Below are 20,554 nucleotides of genomic sequence, written 5' to 3'. Positions count from 1 at the left end.
AACATACACACACACACACACTTCTGTGATTCTCACTGCTTTATACACATAGCACTATTCAAAGAGACAGAGGCAATCAAATCCATCCAGCCAGAAGCCATTAAAGCAGAAAATATACTGTACTGAACAAGACAAGCCACATGCAGACACAGAGAGAGAACACTGACTGATATAATAACCTGTTTCTATGGCTCTAATCCAAAACCTAGTGAGCAGCCTACGCAGACAGGATTTTAAGGTATCAAAGGTGTGCTCTTGACGCGACGGCTATTTAAAAAGGTAGCCAGCATGACGATTATGCTGCCTTCTAAAACCTCTGACCAAATTCTATGACAGCATTGCATGTAAACTTTATGAAGAATGCAATCCCATAACGCATTGCAAACAAAGTTACAAACGAGCAAATATGACTTACTCTAGTGCACAAAAGTGCCATAGCGCAGTGTGTATGGAACCAAACGGAACAACTAGTTGTTAAAGGGGTCATATGACGTTGCTAAAAAGAACATTATTTTGTGTATTTGGTGTAATGCAATGTGTTTATACGGTTTAAGGTTAAAAAAACACATTATTTTCCACATACTGTACATGCCCTGCCTTCTGATTTTTACAAAGCTCATCGTTCTGAGAAGCGAGGCGTGCTCTGAGCCAGCCATCCAGTGCGTTGTGATTGGCCGAATACCTCAAGCGTGAGACGGAAATGTTACGCCACTTACCGTATTGTGATGCTGTGTCCCGGCGCGGCGACACAAAACAATAAAACCCACTATAAACGAGGCATTTGTTGCATTCAGTGGGGACATAATTACTGATTATAATGACTTATACTGTATTTTTACTCGTCGCATTGCATCGCGCCACGATGTCTGCCATGTCTGCATTTGAGATCGGAGAAACAACAAACAACAAGCACTACTCTACACAGCTCAAAACTCCCGTTTGAATAGTCAGTAGCAGAAACGTACTTACAGGCTGTGAATCAGAAGCGTCAGACTGTCCTTGCAAAGTTGGAATTGCCCCACTTTATAGAAACAGCCTTTGTGCACGCCAGCATTGTAGGCTACTCTTCCAGGTTCAGGAAATAGTCCTCCATAAAATGCGCTGCACAGTGCACACTAGGGTTGTCAAAAAAAAATTAGAATTTCGAATATTCGTCGAATTTATAATAAAAATCCACATTCGTATGCAAAAATGCTGCATTCGAATTTTAAATGTGTGTCAGACAGCCTTATATGTGGCACACAAGATGCGATGACGATGTAGGTGTCGTTGCATTTGAATGCTTTTTTTAGTCTATCCAGTTGAACCCACTGGATGCAGCGCTGCTCATTCAAAATATAGTGGAAAAAGAGAACATCAATGCGGAAAATTGAAACCAAGCCATTCACACTTTCTATAGGGACATCTATCACCATTGCACTCGCGTCTCGCACAAGAGAGCAGCATGTTTAGAAAGGTATGTAAAATTTATGTAAGTTCAACTTTTAAAAAACATGTCTTGAGACTTTATGGTGGTTTTTCTGCATCCCTCTGCATCCCACTGCATCTCATGTTTTTAAATGAAAAAAGTAGGCTACTCTTTGTGATTGGTTTTCGGTATTAAACTATACATACATGATGCTTGTTGTTTCTAATTGTTTAAGCAACGTAATTAATTATATATGGTTTATAATCATTGTTTTAAACATTATGCATGTTTTTCAAAGATAGCCTTGTTTTTTATTGCTTTGAAGAAACATGCATTAGTATGGCAATATTTTGCTCGATGCGCCCTCTTGTGGCCTCAGGAGAGAAGACAAAAGCTTTTATTCCCACTAACAGAAATTATGCCTTTTAAATTTGAATATAATTCGAATTTTGATAATATTTTAGTACAAAATTCGAATTTAGTTTTTCAGCCAATTTGACAGCCCTAGTGCACACACTCTAATATTTGGGTTGAACTGTTCTGGAACAGTGTTGTAAATACAACTTAACCACTGATTTCTAGTTGTGTCCTCTTTTGGAAGCCCAAACAAAGTACTTTTGTTTTCACAACGAAACACAGCATCTCCAGGACATGGCGCCAGTGGCAGCGACAATACTACAGCGAGAATAATAGTTCCACCTTCTTTGCGCTTATACATTTGGGTGGTGTTTTGCAAATCTTCCCACACCGTGATGTAGATATGTTGGGGCGTGTTTAAATGAGCCGTTTTAGGGGGCGTGGCAGAGTCTTAACTTTTATAAAGAATATTTCTTTGGTTTTGAGACTTTAGTCTTTGCAACTTCAGGGATCTTACCTATGTACAAACAGCTTGTAACACTCCAAAGAGAAAGGAAAACTTGAAATCGCATCATATGACCCCTTTAATGACATATTTAAGTGCGCATCAGAGACATACAGTACCTCTCTTCTGTATCATCAGTGTTAGATTTAGACAGAGCGAGTGATTGAGGATGTAGAAACTACATCCTGTTCAGCTACTTGAGCTGAACATGAAATAAATGGGAAAGACTGCCCTAAAAGCCTAGATGTCCTTTAATATTAACAGTTTTGCATGTCATACTCAAATAAAGTGTCTCGAAGTGATTAGAATGCCAACAGCACAACACAAACACTCCATTCACAAAGGGCCTGACAAAAACACAGAGGGAGTTGCATCTTAAAGCCAGATTTTCTCTCCACCAAGATGTTTTAGGAGAAACACTGACACTGAGGGAGAACACTGAAATATTCATGATGCATTATTATAATGAGATCAAATCTGCTGACTCTGACTCTGTCTGGCACCAGTTTAAAGTACAGAGGCAGTTGTGGTTGTAACAGTAAGAGTTAATGTATTGAATTTATGTGATGAATATGAAAGAAGTGAGGTTATGACTGAGCTTTGGTGCAGACCCATAGGAATTATACAATGAGCATCTGTACTGAAGATAATAAGAAATAAAGCAATTATAGTTTAGTTTTGTGAATTAGAACTTCAGAGTAATATCAGCTTTAAAAAATCACCTTCTAAAGATAAAATATTGATTATAGCACCAGGATGAATTTCACGAAACCTGTCAAGAACATGCCAGATTGTATTTCAGTCCAAAATTGACAGAATTATTATTATATATTTCGTAAATATAATATTAAGTCTGTTTAAAGATGATAAAGATTTTTTTGCATTGTGTCATTTTCATAACTGTTTCATTATTTGTAATTAAGCATAATTTCCACATAATTCTCATTACCATAATGCAAGATAAAAATCGAATTTTAATTAGTATAATGTAAAGAAATGATATATTCAGATTGATTTATAGCACAGTATTTATTCAGCATGCCAGTATTTGCTGTACTTTAATACAAAATTCATTGTTATTACAGTAAAGGGAATCTAATGAGAATCACAAATGAGAGTAATGAGAGTTACAAAGAAACATTACGATAATGAGGATTTGGGGGGATGTGCTAAATTGCACACTATAAATTATGTAAAAATGCAAGAAATCTTTAGGATCCTAATAAGGCTTCATTTTATTAATATAAAATACAGTTTACTTTTAATTTCAGGTTGGAATGTGAGCTTGATTACATGACATAGTATAATATTAGTAAATGCATTAGGGCATAATGGCTTCAAATTCAAAACAATCGCAAAATGCAAAAACTGCCACTACAGGACCAGTCAAATGCGAACAAGCAAATAGTGAAAATAGTGATGTTTATCAGTATTAAGACAACATGTAATATAGGGAATTCTGACAGAAAGTGAGAGAGAGAGAGAGAGAGAGAGAGAGAGAGAGAGAGAGAGACAGAGTGGCAGATGCCATGATCGATACAGTGGTCAGGTCTTTCCCAATCCTTCAGCATAAATCATCAGCCATTATGATCATGCAGTCCATCAGCAGCAACATAAACCCCTTTGCAAATAGATCTGATGGGCATTAGTCATTCCTCACACACTTCAGAAACACACACACACACACACACACTGCATTTTTCCAGTGCTTTTCCGAACTCAAAGAGCTACATGACATCCTGGGAGCAGATACTCACTGGTTCAGTTCCACGTCTAAAATGAAGGACTGTCCGAAGGCCTGCACCTGAAAGCTAGCCTGTGCCATGTGGTTCTGTAAAAGAGACAAAACAAGACGATACCTGGTCATTCTCATCTCTTGCGATGCCACACATGAGCTGAGACAATAAAAACTGTAAAATTAGAACATATTTGATATTTTGGGAGAGCAAAATATAGTTAGATATTGTTTTTATGCCAAACTCCTCATATTCACCCATTTTTGTCAATCCAACTGAATTCAATTTAATTTCAGATTCTGAAAGTTTTGTTTATATGAACCCTAAACTTTACAATCGGATTCATATTTTTGTTTACATATGGATTTACTTCAAGTGTGTTTACATGCAATGTGTTTTTTTCTAATGATCGGATTCCTTCAGGTCAGCACCACCCTTTCAATGCAATCTAAATTTCATTGTCATTGAGGTGTTAACATGAAGGCTTTTCAATCTGATTGAGCCTCAATTTGATTACTAATGGATTATTTGGGTGCATACAAAAGTAGCTAGCATCACATGATCCTTCAGAAATAATTATAATATTCTGATTTTGGATTAAGAAACATTTCTTATTATAATTAATGTTGAAAACAGCTGTGATGCTTAATAACTTCAGGATTCAGGATTCTTTGAATAGAAAATAAAAAAATAACATTTATTTGAAGAAGAAATTGTAAAATTGTACTGTCACTTTTTTAATGGTTTAAAGGGATCATATGATGTTGCTAAAAAGAACATTATTTTGTGTATTTGGTGTAATGCAATGTGTTTACGTGGTTCGTGGTTCAAAAAACACATTATTTTCCACATACTGTACATTATTTTTGCTCCTCTATGCCCCGCCTCTCTGAAACGCGCCAAATTTTTAAAAAGCTCATCGTTCTGAGAAGCGAGGTGTGCTCTGATTGGCCAGCTATCCAGTGCGCTCTGATTGGCCGAATACCTCAAGCATGTGACGGAAATGTTACGCCCTTACTATGTTGTGATGCCGTGTCCCGGCGCGACGAGACTAAAACAATAAAACCCCCAATATAAACGAGGCATTTGTTGCATTCAGTGAGGACATAATTACTGATTATAATGACTCATACGGTCTTTTTACGCATTGCGCCATGCCGCGTAAACATAACACCATGTCTGCATTGGTGATCATAGAAATGCCAAACAAGCACTACACTACACAGCTCAAAACTTGCATTTGAATAGTCAGTAGCAAATTCTTTAAATATCGAAACGTACGTACAGGCTGTGAGTCAGAAGCACCAGACTGTCCTTGCGATGTTGCAATTGCCCCACTTTATAGTGTTCACATCACAGCCATTCATAGTGTTCACATTGTAGGCTATTCTCTCCCAGGATCAGGAAACAGTCCTCCGTAAAATGCGCTGCACACACTCGAATATATGCGTTGTACTGTTCTGGAACAGTGTTGTAAATATAACTTAACCACTGATTTCTAGTTGTGTGCTCAATTGGAAGGCCAAACAAAGTACTTTCGCTTTCACAACGAAACACACAGCGTCTCCACGACATGGCGCCAGCGGCAGCAACAATACTATAGTGAGAATAATAGTTACGCCTTCTTTCATTGCTTTCACATCGTGACGTAGACATGTGGGGGCATGTTTGAATGAGCCGTTTTAGGGGGGCGTGGCAGAGTCTTAACTTTTATAAAGAATATCTCTTTGGGTTTGAGAATTTAATCTTTGCAACTTTAAAGATCTTATCTATGCACAAACAGCTTGTAACACTCCAAAGACAAAGGAAAACATGAAATCGCATCATATGACCCCTTTAATGCATTCTTGTTAATCAAAAGTACATTTTTATTTCATAAAGAAAAAACCTCAAGGTGCCACACATGAGCTGAGACAATAAAAACTGTAAAAATTAGAACATATTTAGTGTGTCGGGAGAGAGAAGTAAAATTAGATGTGCTAATTGCTTTTTTTTATTCATCATGGGTACACTTTGATGTGCAGGACTGGTGGCTGTGTGTGTGTTCGCTGATGGTTAATTCACTGCCTGCTTGGGGCCCATATGGCCAGGGCCGTATAACACCCCCTCAGGGGAAAAAGAAGCTTTTGGGTTGAAGCGCATTGTTCTCGTAGCTTGTGAGTGGATGTGCGTGTGTGTGAGGGGGGCAGACAGGGCAGAAATAGAAGCATATGAGGGAGGTGAGGGGAGTCTAACACCCCCCAGGGAACACACCTCTCCCTAAACCAGCAAAGCCTAGTTATCAATAAAAATGGAAGGAGAACGAGGGGGTGGAAAAAATATGAAGGGGGAGATCCTCTACACTTCACCCATCAGTGACCCCCTGAATGAAGCTACCCTCCCCGAGACACACCCACATCCATCTACTGCCCCTCGAATGAGTGTGTATTTGAGTGTCATGTCTAAACAAGATGCACAATAACACACAAATCTAATTAAGAGATTCAGAGTGTTTTCTAGAAACCGTGTAACATGAGAGGGCTGCAGCTTTCTGCCCATTACGTCTTTGGTATCATCGATTGCCGTTTCATAATATTAGCGTTTTAAACTGTTCAACTTGATTTTTTTTCTGATCTACATTTTGTGTTAAATAAAGAAGATCTAAAATTAGCAAGCTTCTCTTTGTTTGTTTTTTCAGGCATCAGTGAACATCTATAAATAAATATAGTCTTCAGTCGTCAAAAAGATCTAATTGTGAGCCAAAACGTGGAGCTAAAAACAGACCTGAGCGTAGCTGAATATATTCATGAAAAAATATATTTCACTGGCATATGCTTCTAATCCAATCTATAATCTAGTATGATATATAACACCACAACAATTAAATCAATACTATGCATTGGCATGATGAAAAAGCCTTCGTCTCGATTATACAGAGCTCAGTAGCAGATGTCAGACAAAAGGTTAAGCCGCACACGTGCACACACAGCCCGAAGCGCAAAACAGCGAAGTTGGGACACATGTACAGACATTCTAACCGGTCATAGAGACTCGTTACAGTAACGAGGCCAGGAGCGATTGCATATCTGTGCCTTTGAGAATTATTCAGTCATGCAAAGTATGAGCAACAAAGTACCCGAGCAGTCAGGATGGACAAAATGCTTAGACAATTGAGCTTTCACTCATTCTAATCAGCATATTAACATGATGTCTGAAGAATCATGTGACACTGTAATAGAGTAATTCCTGCTAAAAATTAAACTTTGCAATTGCAGGAATATATGACATTTCATTCAAATAGAAAACAATTATTATAAATGTAAATCATATTTCAAAATATTACAGTTTTTACTGTATTTTTGATCAAATAAATGCAACGTTGGTGAAAAACATTCTAAAACTCTTAATTATTCCATACTTTTTACCAGTTATATATATCAGTTTTACTTTCAAACATTAAATACAGCTCATTTGTGAGTTAATGTGATATCAGCTCACTCAGAGTGTCTTGTTTACTATCTTTCAAGCCAGGCAAAGCAAGAACAAAAGAAATGGCATGTCCATAAACCTCTAATAGCATTACACGCTCAACCGAGAAACCAAATACAAGTACATTTGCCAGTTTATTGTTTTCCTTTTATCATCATGGCTCAGGCTTTGAGTCTCTGATTCAATGTTTTGCTGAATAATGGATTGTAGTTACATCATTAATCAGTCTCTGATATTTCTGTTATATAATAATGTAAAAAACAAATAATGCAATATTTCTACAGGCTGATAAATCTCCAACACATGAGCTGCTCATTTGTTCTTTGTGTTTCCAAAGCTGTGATGCCATGAGAAGCCTCAGGAGGCCTAAGCACCAGCATCTTCCAGTAAAATGTGCTGTTTTGGTTCATTAGATCACCCTTAAATGACTGAAATTAACTTCACAGCGCTCTCAGACCACCCAGAGCCTGACTATAAGACTCGGAAAGAGAGTGAAAGAGAAAAACATAAACATCTTCCTTAGTGCGTCTCCAATGGCAACGGGAGGAGAGAGCATCCTTGAGACACCAGATGACATTCAAACATGAGATGAAAAATACACACCTGTTTTCTGTCAGAGCTCATTTGAACCCGTGTGTTGAGAACATCATGAGCGGCCTGACTGTCTCCGTCCATCCGGTGCACTAACCGGACCGGTACCGTGTTCTCTCTCCCGAGGAACCTGGCGTCATCACGCCGAGCCCTCGTCTTTACCAAGGCGTCTCCTAGAATAATAAAAACACGGGAGCATGTTTTTAACACCTATATATTTTTCTCTCAATTTACATGTATGAAATTGGACATAATATTCCGTTTAGATACGATAAATAATGATAAATCACGGCTATTTACCGTTACATATATATTATAGTTATTTACATCACCTGAAACGAATGCGGTGGGCGTAAAATACGACACTAAAATGGTAAAAATACACCAAAATAGTTTTTTTTTTTTTTTTTTATGAAATATATAAAAATACACCCTCACCGTAATGAGGCAGGGAGAAGCTGGTATTTATCACGGAGATCGTCACCGCTACAAAGAGGCACAGAGAGGAAATCCCGACACGGAGAGGCATCATTCCCGCATCCATTCGGTTCAGAAAATCGCAGTTAATCATATATATATCCCAAATTTCACGATACACGAGTTAAATCCCAAGTTAAACCCGATTTTCCGTCTCCCTCAGGAAGGCGCGCACATCCTCTCGCGCGCTGGTGACGCGCGAGCAGCCTCTGCATCGAGACGCGGGCGCGTTCTGGAAAACTCAAATCAGGACCTTTTTTCTTCACCGAGCAGAAGCCACCACCTCCTCCTCAGCAAGACATCAATAATATCCAGCCGCCTCACTGCAGAAACGCCTCATAAATATACATGAGCGAGCTGCACGCGGGATGACGGGTAGTGTAGTGTGTGCTGTCACCTTCTGCGCCAGAACTGATATGGAGCATAAGAACACAGTGGTTGATATGGAAATGTATTAAATAGTACTAGCAGTAAATAATAATGCATAATATGTTATGCCCTTGTAGTATGAAATCATGCATATAATTAGTACACCAGGCAGCTAACAAACACACAAACAAAATATGTAACAACAAAATAAACAAAAAGCTGTCGAAGCCATTCAAAACAAATCCAAGGTGTACCCTGTGAATAAATACGTTGTGTGCAATAAACACATTTTTCATTAGCCCATAGCCCACTTAAGACGGAGCTTGAATTTAATTCAATAACACAGAATTTCCATTTGTTTAACATATTTATGCAATATACAGAAGTGGTTAATTTGACTATGAACACTACCATTCAAAAGTTTGGGGTTGGTAAAAAATGTAAAGAAGTTTCTTATGCTCACCAAGGCTGAATTTACTTAAAAGTAATATTGTGTGTACAAAATAGGTGTGAATTTGAAATTAATTGTTGTGATAGCATAGCTGAATTTTCAGCAGCGTGTTCACTTCAGATCCTCCAGAGCTCACTCTAATATGCTGATTAGGTGCACAAGATATAAATCTTATGAAAGTTGAAAACAGCTGTGCTGCTTAAATTGATTTATTTTTTAAATTAGGATTTAAGTGTTTATAGTTAAAAGGACAGCATTTCTTTCAAATATAACCTTTACCTATAAATCTTTCCTGTTATGTTTGATTTATTTGATGCATCCTTGATGAATACATGTATCAATGTCGTTAAAACATTTGAACAGTAGTGTATACAGAATGTTAATTAAACTTAAGTCTTTAAACACTTGAGATAGTTCAAAAAGCTTTTCTCATACATCTGTTATAGATACACCACCCCTTAGGCTCAGTTTATGTACTTATTACACATTATACACTAGACTAGAAGATTAGAAATCCATGGCAAATCAGAAGAACTCTAAGAAAATGCCTTTTTGCAAAACTCTGGATCTTATAACCAGGGTGTAGACACAAAAATACGAACAAATACTTAAAACCTTGGTAAAAAAATATTTGCCGTTTAATACAGGAACCAGAAAATTTCAAGACAATCTCTTGCTGTTATATCATTCAATCATTAATTTACATACTGTGCATATCCACTCATTTTTTCTCCAGTATAAAGGCAGTAGGTATATTTTCAGTCTAGAAGTTATTTTAAAGCCTGTATGGTGAAAATGCAGTTTTCCATTGTACTAATGAACGACGGATTTATTAATATATATATTATTTGGCATAGCAACAACTTTTACAACACATACATGTGTGTTCAATTCATCTGACTCATCTCAAAAACCCTTAAAGTCTTCATCCATGTTGTCACTGGACTTAAAGAGCTGCCACAGGTCCAGGAGAGAAGCAGTTGGGTTCTCACACTCGTGTACAGGTTTAACAGGTGCAAGAGAGCTCAATGATTCTCTCTCTTTACTGGATTCGATGTGCAAGGCTGGAGCTTGCTTTCTTCTTCTGGATCTGACATTCCGAACCTTCCGTTGCAGTGAATTAGTGTCAAGGTCCGGTTCGGGTTCTGTGCAGGCTAAAGGCCAAAGAGCTGAGTTGCCGACTTGATTTTCTGGCATACTTTGTGAATAAACTTCACAGCAGTTAGTCCTAAAGTGTTCAATTACTGTTAACGATTCTCGGTTTCTTTCACTGAACTGTTCAGCTGTGTGCATGTCAGGGTTTGTCCTGGTTTGTTGGTCTGTCCTGCATTCAAGTGCATTAGAGTCACAGTTCCTCTCTCTGCTGAGAAGAGATGCATCTTCAGATTTCCGCGAGTGGAATTCCCACTCAAATGATACACGCTTAGACTGGGACTTCTCTGGAATGTCGGATTGGTCGAACAAGCTGTCCCTGTTGCTCTGAGGGAATTCACACTGGCCCCTGCTGCGTTTGCGAACCGACAGAGGTTTTTCTCTGGTCTGTTCTGCAAAAGGTAGCTTTGCTGTAGAGCTCCAAAGCAAAGACCCCTTGCTTTCCTGTATCCAACCACCATTCACAGATCCCACATCTTCCTTTACTGGCAACATGACTCCAGCACAAAGAACAGGGGTTGAGGTACTGCATTTCACCCTATGGCAGAGAGATATTGACACAGTGCTGTCATAAGGCCAGTAAAAAAAAAAAAACAACAATAAGGAAAAGTATAATTTTTAATGACACGTTTGTACCTTCTGCAGTGCGTGCCAATGTTAATAAGGTTGCAGGTCAGTCCCACAGTGACTCGATCCACAACTCCATACTCATCACTCTTAGAGAAAGCCTGATGCTGCTTGCTCTCCAGGTGCTGGTGGTCAGAAGGTCAGAAAAAGTGAGCACAGATGTCATGCATTTTTTGCAAATCCGGGCTCAGCCCAAAATGTATAATTAGTGTCTTTTTTTTTTTTTTTTAGATGCGAAACAGCATATGCAAAGTGTTCATTTAAACTTGACTGGCTTTCTATCGTTTCCAATACGTACCGCCTTTAGGTTGTCAAATTTGACTTGACAGCACTCACAGTACCCTCCTTTCCTCTTTTCTCTCCCTTCATGTCCTCTGCGCCTCTCTTTCTTTCCACAAGCTCCTCGTTCCCCTCCAGACCTGTGGCAAAACACATTCTCATTCAACACAAAAAAAACTAAAAAATGACTGCATTACAAAAAGATACTACTGATTCTGATTTTACCTTTGCTCTTTGTGTCGCTTCTTTGGATCATCCTTTCCATGTTCATCCATCAGGAACGGACTGCAGGGTGGAAGAGACCGGACGTTGCACACAGGCATGTTGGACAGGGGAAGGTAGATGGGACGATAATGTCTGCAAAAACATCACATTATTAAACCAGACAAGTAACATGAAAGGTAAAACTCAAGAAAATCAACAAAGAAAACACACCCGCTTGAGTCTTCTACTTTCACAAATGGTCGACGAATTCTTCCAGCTGGAAATAGAAAACATTTGAACAAAGTCAACTAAAGATGGCTATAATATCATCAACTTACATTTTTAAACTGGAAGATGCAACAAATTAAAAAGGTTCTTTACTATCTACTTACCATTGTGTCTGTGATAAGGTTTTTGCTCTGTGTGCTGAATGCTGGCCTAAAAATAAAGAGTGATAAACTGAATGTATACAGAAACAACAGAATTATATACAGCCCTGCACAGAATCTTCTGCAGCTCCACAGATTTCTCTTTATAACAGTAAAAGACAAACTTTATAGTTGTTTACGAAGCCCAATATTTAGAAAAGTGGTTGAACAATATTGTTTTTCAGTGGTTAATTTTTTAATTTTTACATTTGTTCAACAAACATAAAACTACTCACAGCTCCTTTCGCCACTGGATTAGCTGCATTCACTGCAATGATTTTTGATTTCTTCTTATCAACATATGAAATAACATCTGTTTGGAAGCCAAGCATAAAAGACCATGTAATACTGAAACTACACCTCACTTCTTTAACAATGCAAGTATAAACAATGATGACAAAAGTACTACCGTCAACATGTAGGACTTTGACCCCCCATTCCACAGCGTTTGCCAAGATCCCATTCATCTGAACACGTTCCTAAAACAGAGCAGAAAACCAGAGTACTGATAAACTACTCAAGATAGCTGCACAGAGTTCATTCACAAACAAACAAGGCATGATAAAGACTGACTAACTTGTTCTTTAACGACCCTCTCCACAAGCGATTTGCCTCGACTTACAGCTGCCTGTGAAATTCCAGCACAAGACATGTCAGTGTTTTTCCTCAAAAACATTTAAACATTTTGGATTAGTAAGACTTTAAAGAAATTAATACTTTTATTCAGCAAGGATCTGTTAAATTGACCAAAAATGACGTAGTTATTTTATTTTATTTTTTTACCAAAAAAGTAAATATATTAACATTTAAAAAAAATATTTTTTCAAATAAATACTACTATTCTGAACATTCAATTCATCATAATCAAAAAAAAGCAAACAAAACAAAAAGGGTTGCAAAGGGGTGGAAATTTACTAGTAAATTTCTAGAATTTTCCCGAAATTTACTGGAAATTTTCCACCTTTTTGCAACTCTAAAAACAAACATGGTTTTCCAAGAACATATTAACTCTGACTTGAAAAAAAAACACTGCTGTATATCACAAATCAATATATATCATATTAAAAACCAATTATAAAACAGTTCCAGTCCTTGATTAGGATTGGATGAGCCATGTTCAAAGCCATTGTAAATTATTCTAGAAATATACATAGACCTGTGACATTTCATCAGTATTACTGGACCACTTTGTTTGTGTGTTTCTATTAGGCACTCCACTTTACAATTTAACCTGTTAACTGACACCCGTCCCCTCAGCGGGACACCTAAATTTACTTCACTATTTTACAATTAAATCCTAATCTAATCAAACTATACAAACGATATATCATTGGAAAGGTCTAAGACTCCTAAATAGATATTGTTCCACCTTTTTTGTTAAAAAATTATGTAGGAAACTAATGGATTAATTTATGACAAGAGTGCACCTGAAAAATTTACATCATAACAGGAGTTCTGACATTTTGCCTAGTTGCCTTTTTCCCTATCACGCTTTAGAAATCATAAGAAATGATATAGTTGAAAACTTAAAATCTCAAAATTCATCCTTTGAAACCCATTTTAAAATCAGACATTGCATTCCCATGGAAATGGTACATAAAAATCATGTTACAAAATGTTTTCGTTCATGAATTATAAACATTTAAGTTTGAATAGTGCTCTATAATCTCTATGTTCAAAACTGTGAGTGACAGTTACTGCATAAATTTACAATGACATTTTGAAGACTTTAAACATTTAATATAATTTTGAGGCCTATAAATCATCATTTTAAAATGCTTAGTGTTTTTTATTTTATTTTACTTAGGAAACCCATAAACAATATCAATGGCAGTGAAGCTGAAAAGAAAGAAAAAAAAAAAAGCATCCTGACTAACCGTATCTGTGACTCCCTGTGAACTGCCCCTGTGCCCATGACTTTCCCTCCTGCTGCTGGGATGAGGGGAACTGACTCCTGAGTCTGGACTGGGAGCAGGAGAGTCCGGCAGGAGACGCTGGGCATAACGAGCCTCCGGCTTACTGGACACAAGATACTTGATCTCCTTACTGAAGAACTTTTCCACTGTCTGAAGAGCAGAACATACAGGAGGTTAGTACACCTGTGATTACATGTGCATGTGAATTAATTCCCCCTCAGGCCATCCGCAATGTAGATGAGGTCATTTCCTAATCAGAACATATTTGGAGAAATTTAACAACTGGAGTCGTGTGGATTACAGTTATGTTTTTATCCGTTGTTTGAACTGTCATTCTGACGACACACATTCACTGCAGAGTATCCATTGCTAAGCAAGTGATATAATGCTAAATATCTCCAAATCTGTTCTGATGAAGAACAAACTCATTCACATCTTGGATGTCCTGAAGGTGAATAAATTCCCTTTTTTGAAGTTCCAGACTGTTAGAAATACATATAAAACATCTAATACACTGTTTAAATGAAGCAGAAAATGAGGTCCAAGAGAACTGAACACAAGTACACTGTTTACAACGTGAAGCTTATTAAACTAGTCTTTAATAAGTTTCTAAAGCAAAGACAGCTGTCCGATTTTACTAATTTATCAGGCACTCTCTTCCTGCATGTGAAAAGATGTATATTTTGAATATATATTTACAACAGCCTCAATGACGATATATTTGAGACAATAAACAATGACTACTTACACCACCAAGTGTTTTGATGTCATTTTCCAAGCGTTGTGTTTTCATATTCCATGGCAGATCCAAGTAAAATATTCTCCCTTTAAAAGGTTTGTTCTGAAGAGCATCACATATGGGTTTAATTTTGCTTTTAGCTGTTGTACTATTATGTCCGTCCAGTTTTGAATCTGTGAAGAGCAATATAGCGCAATTAGACAGTTATAAACAATATACATACATATTCAGTGTAACGTTATATACAGAACAGCATAAGCATGAAAGTTTCCTAAAGCATTGTTATGTTCAAAGGATACTTTTACCAAAAAAAAAAGTTAATTAAAAGAGATAAACAGCACAGCACCTCTGTCCTTACACCTGGAGAAAGAGTCGTGCTTCATCATGGAGCTTTTACTTCTAACGGTTACAGCCCTAAACTCGGCTAAACCAGCTAACTTAGTTATACCGACAACATACTTATAAGCGTTACTTGATTAAAACACTAAACTAACAACACAACACTGCGTTAAATGCCTCTACTGTTTGTAAATATCTTCATAACAAACACTCGACACAACCCGTTTCCATTTTCCCGCTCGAGACTCTCCCTGCTGTAATCTTGCAGTTCATGAAGGGAGATTCGACGTATATTTTTTGGACATTTCAAAAAAGCTCTGACATTTGAACGTAAATTACACCAATATAAACAACTTGAGTTTTATGTAGAATATAAATAAGAAAAATAATGTTAAGAATATAAAATATGATTTCGCGTCCAAGAGTGCTCTGTTGTGTCCAATGGCGAAATTTAAATAGCCGGAAGTTACGAATCTGCTGGTGCGAAACACACTGCTATACAAACACATGTCATGTAAGCGCAATGGCGCACACTAGTGCAGAGGCGTGAAACTCCTGATGAATCATGTGAATTCATTAATATCTTTGGACTGCATTGACGACATTGTTTAATCTTTCGGAGTTACATAGTATTTGCTGTTTGCGTCATTTGGAAATTCAGTTGTAATGATAACTGATAAAGGCCAATGGAATAAACCGGTTTATATGTTCAGATCTATTAGATCTATTGTGAGTTCATCTATAAGTTCATCTGAACTTTCTCTACATCGCAGGCTTGGAGATGAGCAGTTCTTCAGTCCCCAAGGAGAACATTACACCCGTCCAGCAGATGATTGCGTCTTGCTCTGGGGTAATTATTACATCTCTGTTTGGTAAGAGACTATGGATTTAATAAACCATTCTCTAATATACGGGAAAATATATGAACTTATTCCCTAAAGAATGCAACGTGGGTCAGAATGATGTATTTTCGTAGCACTGTATATTTTGTGAATGGACTATAAATTTAGATTCAATGACAATAAATATATAATTTAGATTTGATGTGTTTCTTGTTAAAAGTACCATAGAAATGCTGTACTGTAAATTGATTTGCATAGCATCTGGTAAGTGACAACTTGATATTTACTTTTTACTAAATACACATTTGAATATGATATGTGTGACCCTGGACCACAAAACCACTCATAACGGTAAATTTTTCGAAATTGAGATTTATACATCATCTGAAAGCCGAATAAATAAGCTTTCCATTGATTTGTTAGGATAGGGCAATATTTGGCCGAGATACAACAATTTGATAATCTGAGGGTGCAAAAAAATCTAAATATTGAGAAAATTGCCTTTAAAGTTGTTCAAATTAAGTTCTTAGCTATGCACATTACTAATCAAAAATTAAGCTTTGATATATTTACAGTAGGAAATTTATAAAATATCTTCATGGAACATGATCTTTACTGAATGTCTTAATGATTTTTGGCATAAAAAAAAAAATCAATAATTTTGACCCATACAATGTATTTTTGGCTACAAATATACCCCAGCGACTTAAGACTGGTTTTGTGGTCCAGGGTCACATTTAATAAAGCCAACATGTAAATATAACTGCAAGCAGCAATTACGGGGCCAAGCACTACATAAGCAAGCATGAGATCAACTGCAGCAATGAGTAATTGAAGCCATTTAGGATTATTTTAGTCAAAACGGTTGAAAAATCATTAAAACAAAACTCTAGTAATATGATTGAATGACTTTTCACTTTTGACCAACAGGTGGCACCGTTATCAAATCGATGTGGTGTGTCCTGTGTGAGGTGACAATGGCACACACAAAGTTTAGTGTCAATATGCCAAAGCATTGCAGAGATACGGCCTCAAGTGTCATTTTGGCATCATGCCTCAAATTCGTTGTTGTGGTATGTGAAAACTGTTTTGTCTATTAACACGAAATCCATAACTTTTTGTCAGCATGGTCTGAAGATGATATGATTCGATTTTGGTGAAAATCGGACCAACAGTCTAGGAGGAGTTCGAAAAAGTACGTTTTTAAAGAAAATCAAAAGGGCAGAGAGGAAGTTTGGCTGACTATGGCAACTTTAATAAATCTGCAAAAATGTCAACAATTCTGTGTTTTTCTGTCAATATGGGGTGCTGTGTGTACATTAATGAGGAAAAAAATGAACTTGAAGGGGGTCTGAATACTTTCCGTACCCACTGTATGTATATATATATTACACACACACACACACACACAGTGGTGTGAAAAAGTGTTGGCCCCCCTCCTGATTTTAATTTTTTTTTGCATGTTTGTCACACTTTAATGTTTCAGATCATCAAACAAATTTAAATATTAATCAAAGATAACACAAGTAAACACAACATGCAGTTTTTAAATGAAGGGTTTTTTTATGAAGGGAAAAAAGTGTTTCCCTGTGTCATTGCATTTTATTACACAGAACTTAATTACTGAACTTGTTTTTTTTTTTTTTGTATATATGGATTACTGTGTTGTTACCGATATCTGGTGAAAATGTCAAGTCAACAGCACCTTTAGAAATGTATTTACTGAGAAAAATGGTGATATGTTCAATATTTATTTTATCTGTTGTATATATATTTGGAACCATGATTTTCAAATCACCTCTAGATGTCTCCGCAGTACAGCTCAGATTTCTCTCCGTCTCTTATCCTCAGGTTTTAAAGTGGTTAATCCTCTGATTAAAGTGGCTCCGGCGTGTGCTATAATGATCAGCACTTATGAGTTCGGAAAAGCTTTTTTCCACAGTTACAACCAGAAGAAACATAGGGTGACACTACAGCTCCGCACGTGATCTCACACACCAAACCACTGATTTAGAAGAACACTTGATCACAGGCCTTTAAATTAACCACAGATTACTCCACAAAGTTTCCCAACATGCAGTCACTCTTGCTGTCTGTCTAAAAGTGAGATTAGCTTGTAGAGTTGCTGTGAAATAAATCAGTATTTACTTTCTCTAGTAAATATTTACAAGTAACAGAGCACCTTCCACTTAGGTTACATTATTGAAAATATGTAATACGCCTTTTTTTTTTTTTTTGTAAGTTGATACCAAATGTATAACATACCTGTTCAGGCTTGTTGATTTTAATTGTTAGTTAAATGTCTTAGTATTGTGTCATTCATGTTTTTCGAGGTTTGTGTTTGTGTGTGCAAATGGTGGCAAAAATGAGACTGATGAGGGGATTCAAATTTTTCTTTACTTGATATTTAATTGTTGATTAATATATTTCTTGACCCAATGCCTAACAATTAAGTGTGTATATTCACAGCTTTTTAAATTGCACTGTATGTCCTTTGCTTTTTAAGTGCTTCAATAATGAAGAATGATTAAAAAAATTGTCTTGATTTCTTTATTCAGTGCAGAATATTGTCTCTAGTTATTTTAATTAGATTTATGTCATTTGAGCCAGGAGCGCAGATGTGATGTACAAAATTGCAATCTATTTACCTTCCATTTCCAGTGTGATGAAAGAATCAGAATTAATTTCAGCAATCTGTTTACATTCAGTTTTTACACAGTTGCAATTAATTTATATTTATAACACCAAACTAAACATGCAACATGAGAAAAAATATTAATTGCAGAATGCATACAAAGTGCTCAGTAAGCTAGTATTCCATTGCACACATAGCCAATGAGACAAAACCAGCATTCAGCCAAGCCTGTATTTGAATTTATTGAAAAAAAACATGATCATAGATGGACATAAAGTGAAATTTAACTTAACATATTGAGGCTGAATTAGCTGATATTCATCTCAGTGTGCCCTCATTATCCTCACCCCATTTATTTCTGTCACAGTACAACAGAAAATGAAAGAAAAACTCAAATCACAAAAACATATGCCAAAGCATTGAGAAACAAAATACATTCAAAGATGTCTGTAAAGTCGACAATTCTGCAGAGTTTCAAACAAGTGTTAACTTCTCAAATGTAAAGGCTAAAGCTCTTGAAACTGAAAAGTAACACTTAAATACTGAAATGCATTTCCTTCATTCCACTATACACATCTTAGATCAAACAGTGCTGTAAGAATCTCAAAAATAAAAACCTTGAGATGCACATTTAGATATACTGGCTTCTGAAAAGACGAGCTCTGAACAGTGTAAAACATGCATTTCACATGTAACATGTATTTCTGCGGCACACACAGGCAGACGAGACATTCTTCAACATTAAGAACATGGATATTCGGCAAGGCAATGTGTACGAGCTGACAAGACTATTTTTGATGAGAAGCAACAAAGAGAATACTGCATACGTGTTTCCCTGGAATTTCTGTTATGACTGTACTGATACTCGAGTAATCATACATTTCTTAACACTTTTAATTATGTTTCTGCTTTACGATCAAATCACACTAGTAATATTTAATGGAATTTTTTTTTTTTAATTATCAGCAGCAGTATTAGGAGTATTCAACTTGAACTTCCAACACAACTTTAACAATTAATTTTAAAATTAAACCTTCCATTTAAATAAAAATGGGTTCAGACTAGGGCAGTCAATGGATTAAAAATTAATTAAATACCGCACATTAATTTTACATTCTGGTTTTATAATCAAATTAACCACACAAAAAAAGCCTATAATGAACAGAATTATGGCAGATAAAAAAAGCATGGAATAGACATTTAAAAAAGTGTCTTTGAAGTCGATATATTATTTATGTCCATGTCATAGAACATCACTGGCCTATAGTCCACAGCCTCATTATACAGTCAAAAACAAAGTGGTACTTTAAGCTTGAATTACTCTGGAGGTAGGAAATTACAGCATTTACATATAAATTAGAGGGAATGATTAACTTTTTAGTCTTACTTTTTTTATAATTAATCCCATTAAATCGACTAAATTAGTTCAGACATTTACAAATTAAGTTAAAGATCTTTGATTCTGAATGCATTCTTGTTCCAGTCCAATATGCACCATATTATTATTATTTATTTCTATAAATGCATGTCAATGCTTTACACCAGTGCACATTAGCCACTACCTGAGAGCGACGGTGGGAAAAATGCAATGTTTGAGTGCTGTATGATTATGTAAATCACAGAACTGATGAATATGTAAGACCTCTCCATGTAAGAGTGAATCTCAAACACTTCAGTTAAAAGCCAGAGACAAGAAATAAATGTATTAGCATCCACATCCAGCAAACCAGAGAAATGTCTGAAATCATATTCCTCTTACTCCCTAAAAAGACAAATGAAGGCAAGTGAACAAAGCAGTATTGTTGTTAGCATTTCTGTCATAATCGAATCGGATTTAATATTATTATGGCTCCAGTTTTTCCATTCTGATATGGAACAGCCACTTCTCACAATTTCTGATGGATACAATTAGGGTAAAGTCCCAAATATTTTTCTTACTGAATATCACCGCTATATATGTTTGTTAATATTTTGAAAGCTGCGTTAAAAAAAAGTTTTAAATTTATTTTACTTGGCATGTCGATTTTAAAG

General features: G+C 36.4%; 2 protein-coding genes across 3 annotated transcripts in view; both read right to left on the bottom strand.

Moving 5' to 3' along the window:
• The window catches only part of LOC306887257 (disintegrin and metalloproteinase domain-containing protein 22-like), a gene marked incomplete at its 5' end in the record, with an annotated part of 58,690 nt that extends 50,081 nt beyond the window's left edge, over positions 1-8,609 (bottom strand). Inside the window, 3 exons of the mRNA XM_079444871.1 lie at positions 4,028-4,101; positions 8,078-8,238; positions 8,504-8,609. Coding sequence (XP_079300997.1) covers positions 4,028-4,101; positions 8,078-8,238; positions 8,504-8,609 — 341 coding nt within the window. The remainder of the gene's footprint in view (positions 1-4,027; positions 4,102-8,077; positions 8,239-8,503) is intronic.
• Positions 8,610-9,208: 599 nt separating this feature from the next.
• On the bottom strand, positions 9,209-15,336 carry LOC306887363 (uncharacterized protein). Of its 2 annotated transcripts, none has more exons than XM_079445034.1 (12): positions 15,054-15,336; positions 14,717-14,880; positions 13,930-14,118; positions 12,630-12,680; positions 12,462-12,531; positions 12,289-12,365; positions 12,017-12,062; positions 11,856-11,901; positions 11,646-11,777; positions 11,440-11,560; positions 11,151-11,266; positions 9,209-11,052 (listed from the first exon to the last, which is right to left on the bottom strand). In XM_079445034.1, the coding sequence occupies exons 1-12, from the start codon at positions 15,091-15,093 to the stop codon at positions 10,269-10,271; spliced, it is 1,836 nt and encodes a 611-aa protein (XP_079301160.1). In that variant the 5' UTR covers positions 15,094-15,336; the 3' UTR covers positions 9,209-10,268. The 2 variants fall into 2 exon arrangements, with proteins under 2 accessions (XP_079301160.1, XP_079301159.1); XM_079445033.1 differs by having other exon boundaries at positions 9,979-11,079; positions 15,054-15,323.
• Positions 15,337-20,554: the final 5,218 nt, after the last annotated feature.

The sequence above is a fragment of the Barbus barbus genome (genome assembly GCF_936440315.1).
Source record: "Barbus barbus genome assembly, chromosome: 21".
Taxonomy (NCBI): domain Eukaryota; kingdom Metazoa; phylum Chordata; class Actinopteri; order Cypriniformes; family Cyprinidae; genus Barbus; species Barbus barbus.
Note: the sequence above shows the minus strand (reverse complement) of the source record. Positions and strands in the feature narration are given on the sequence as shown.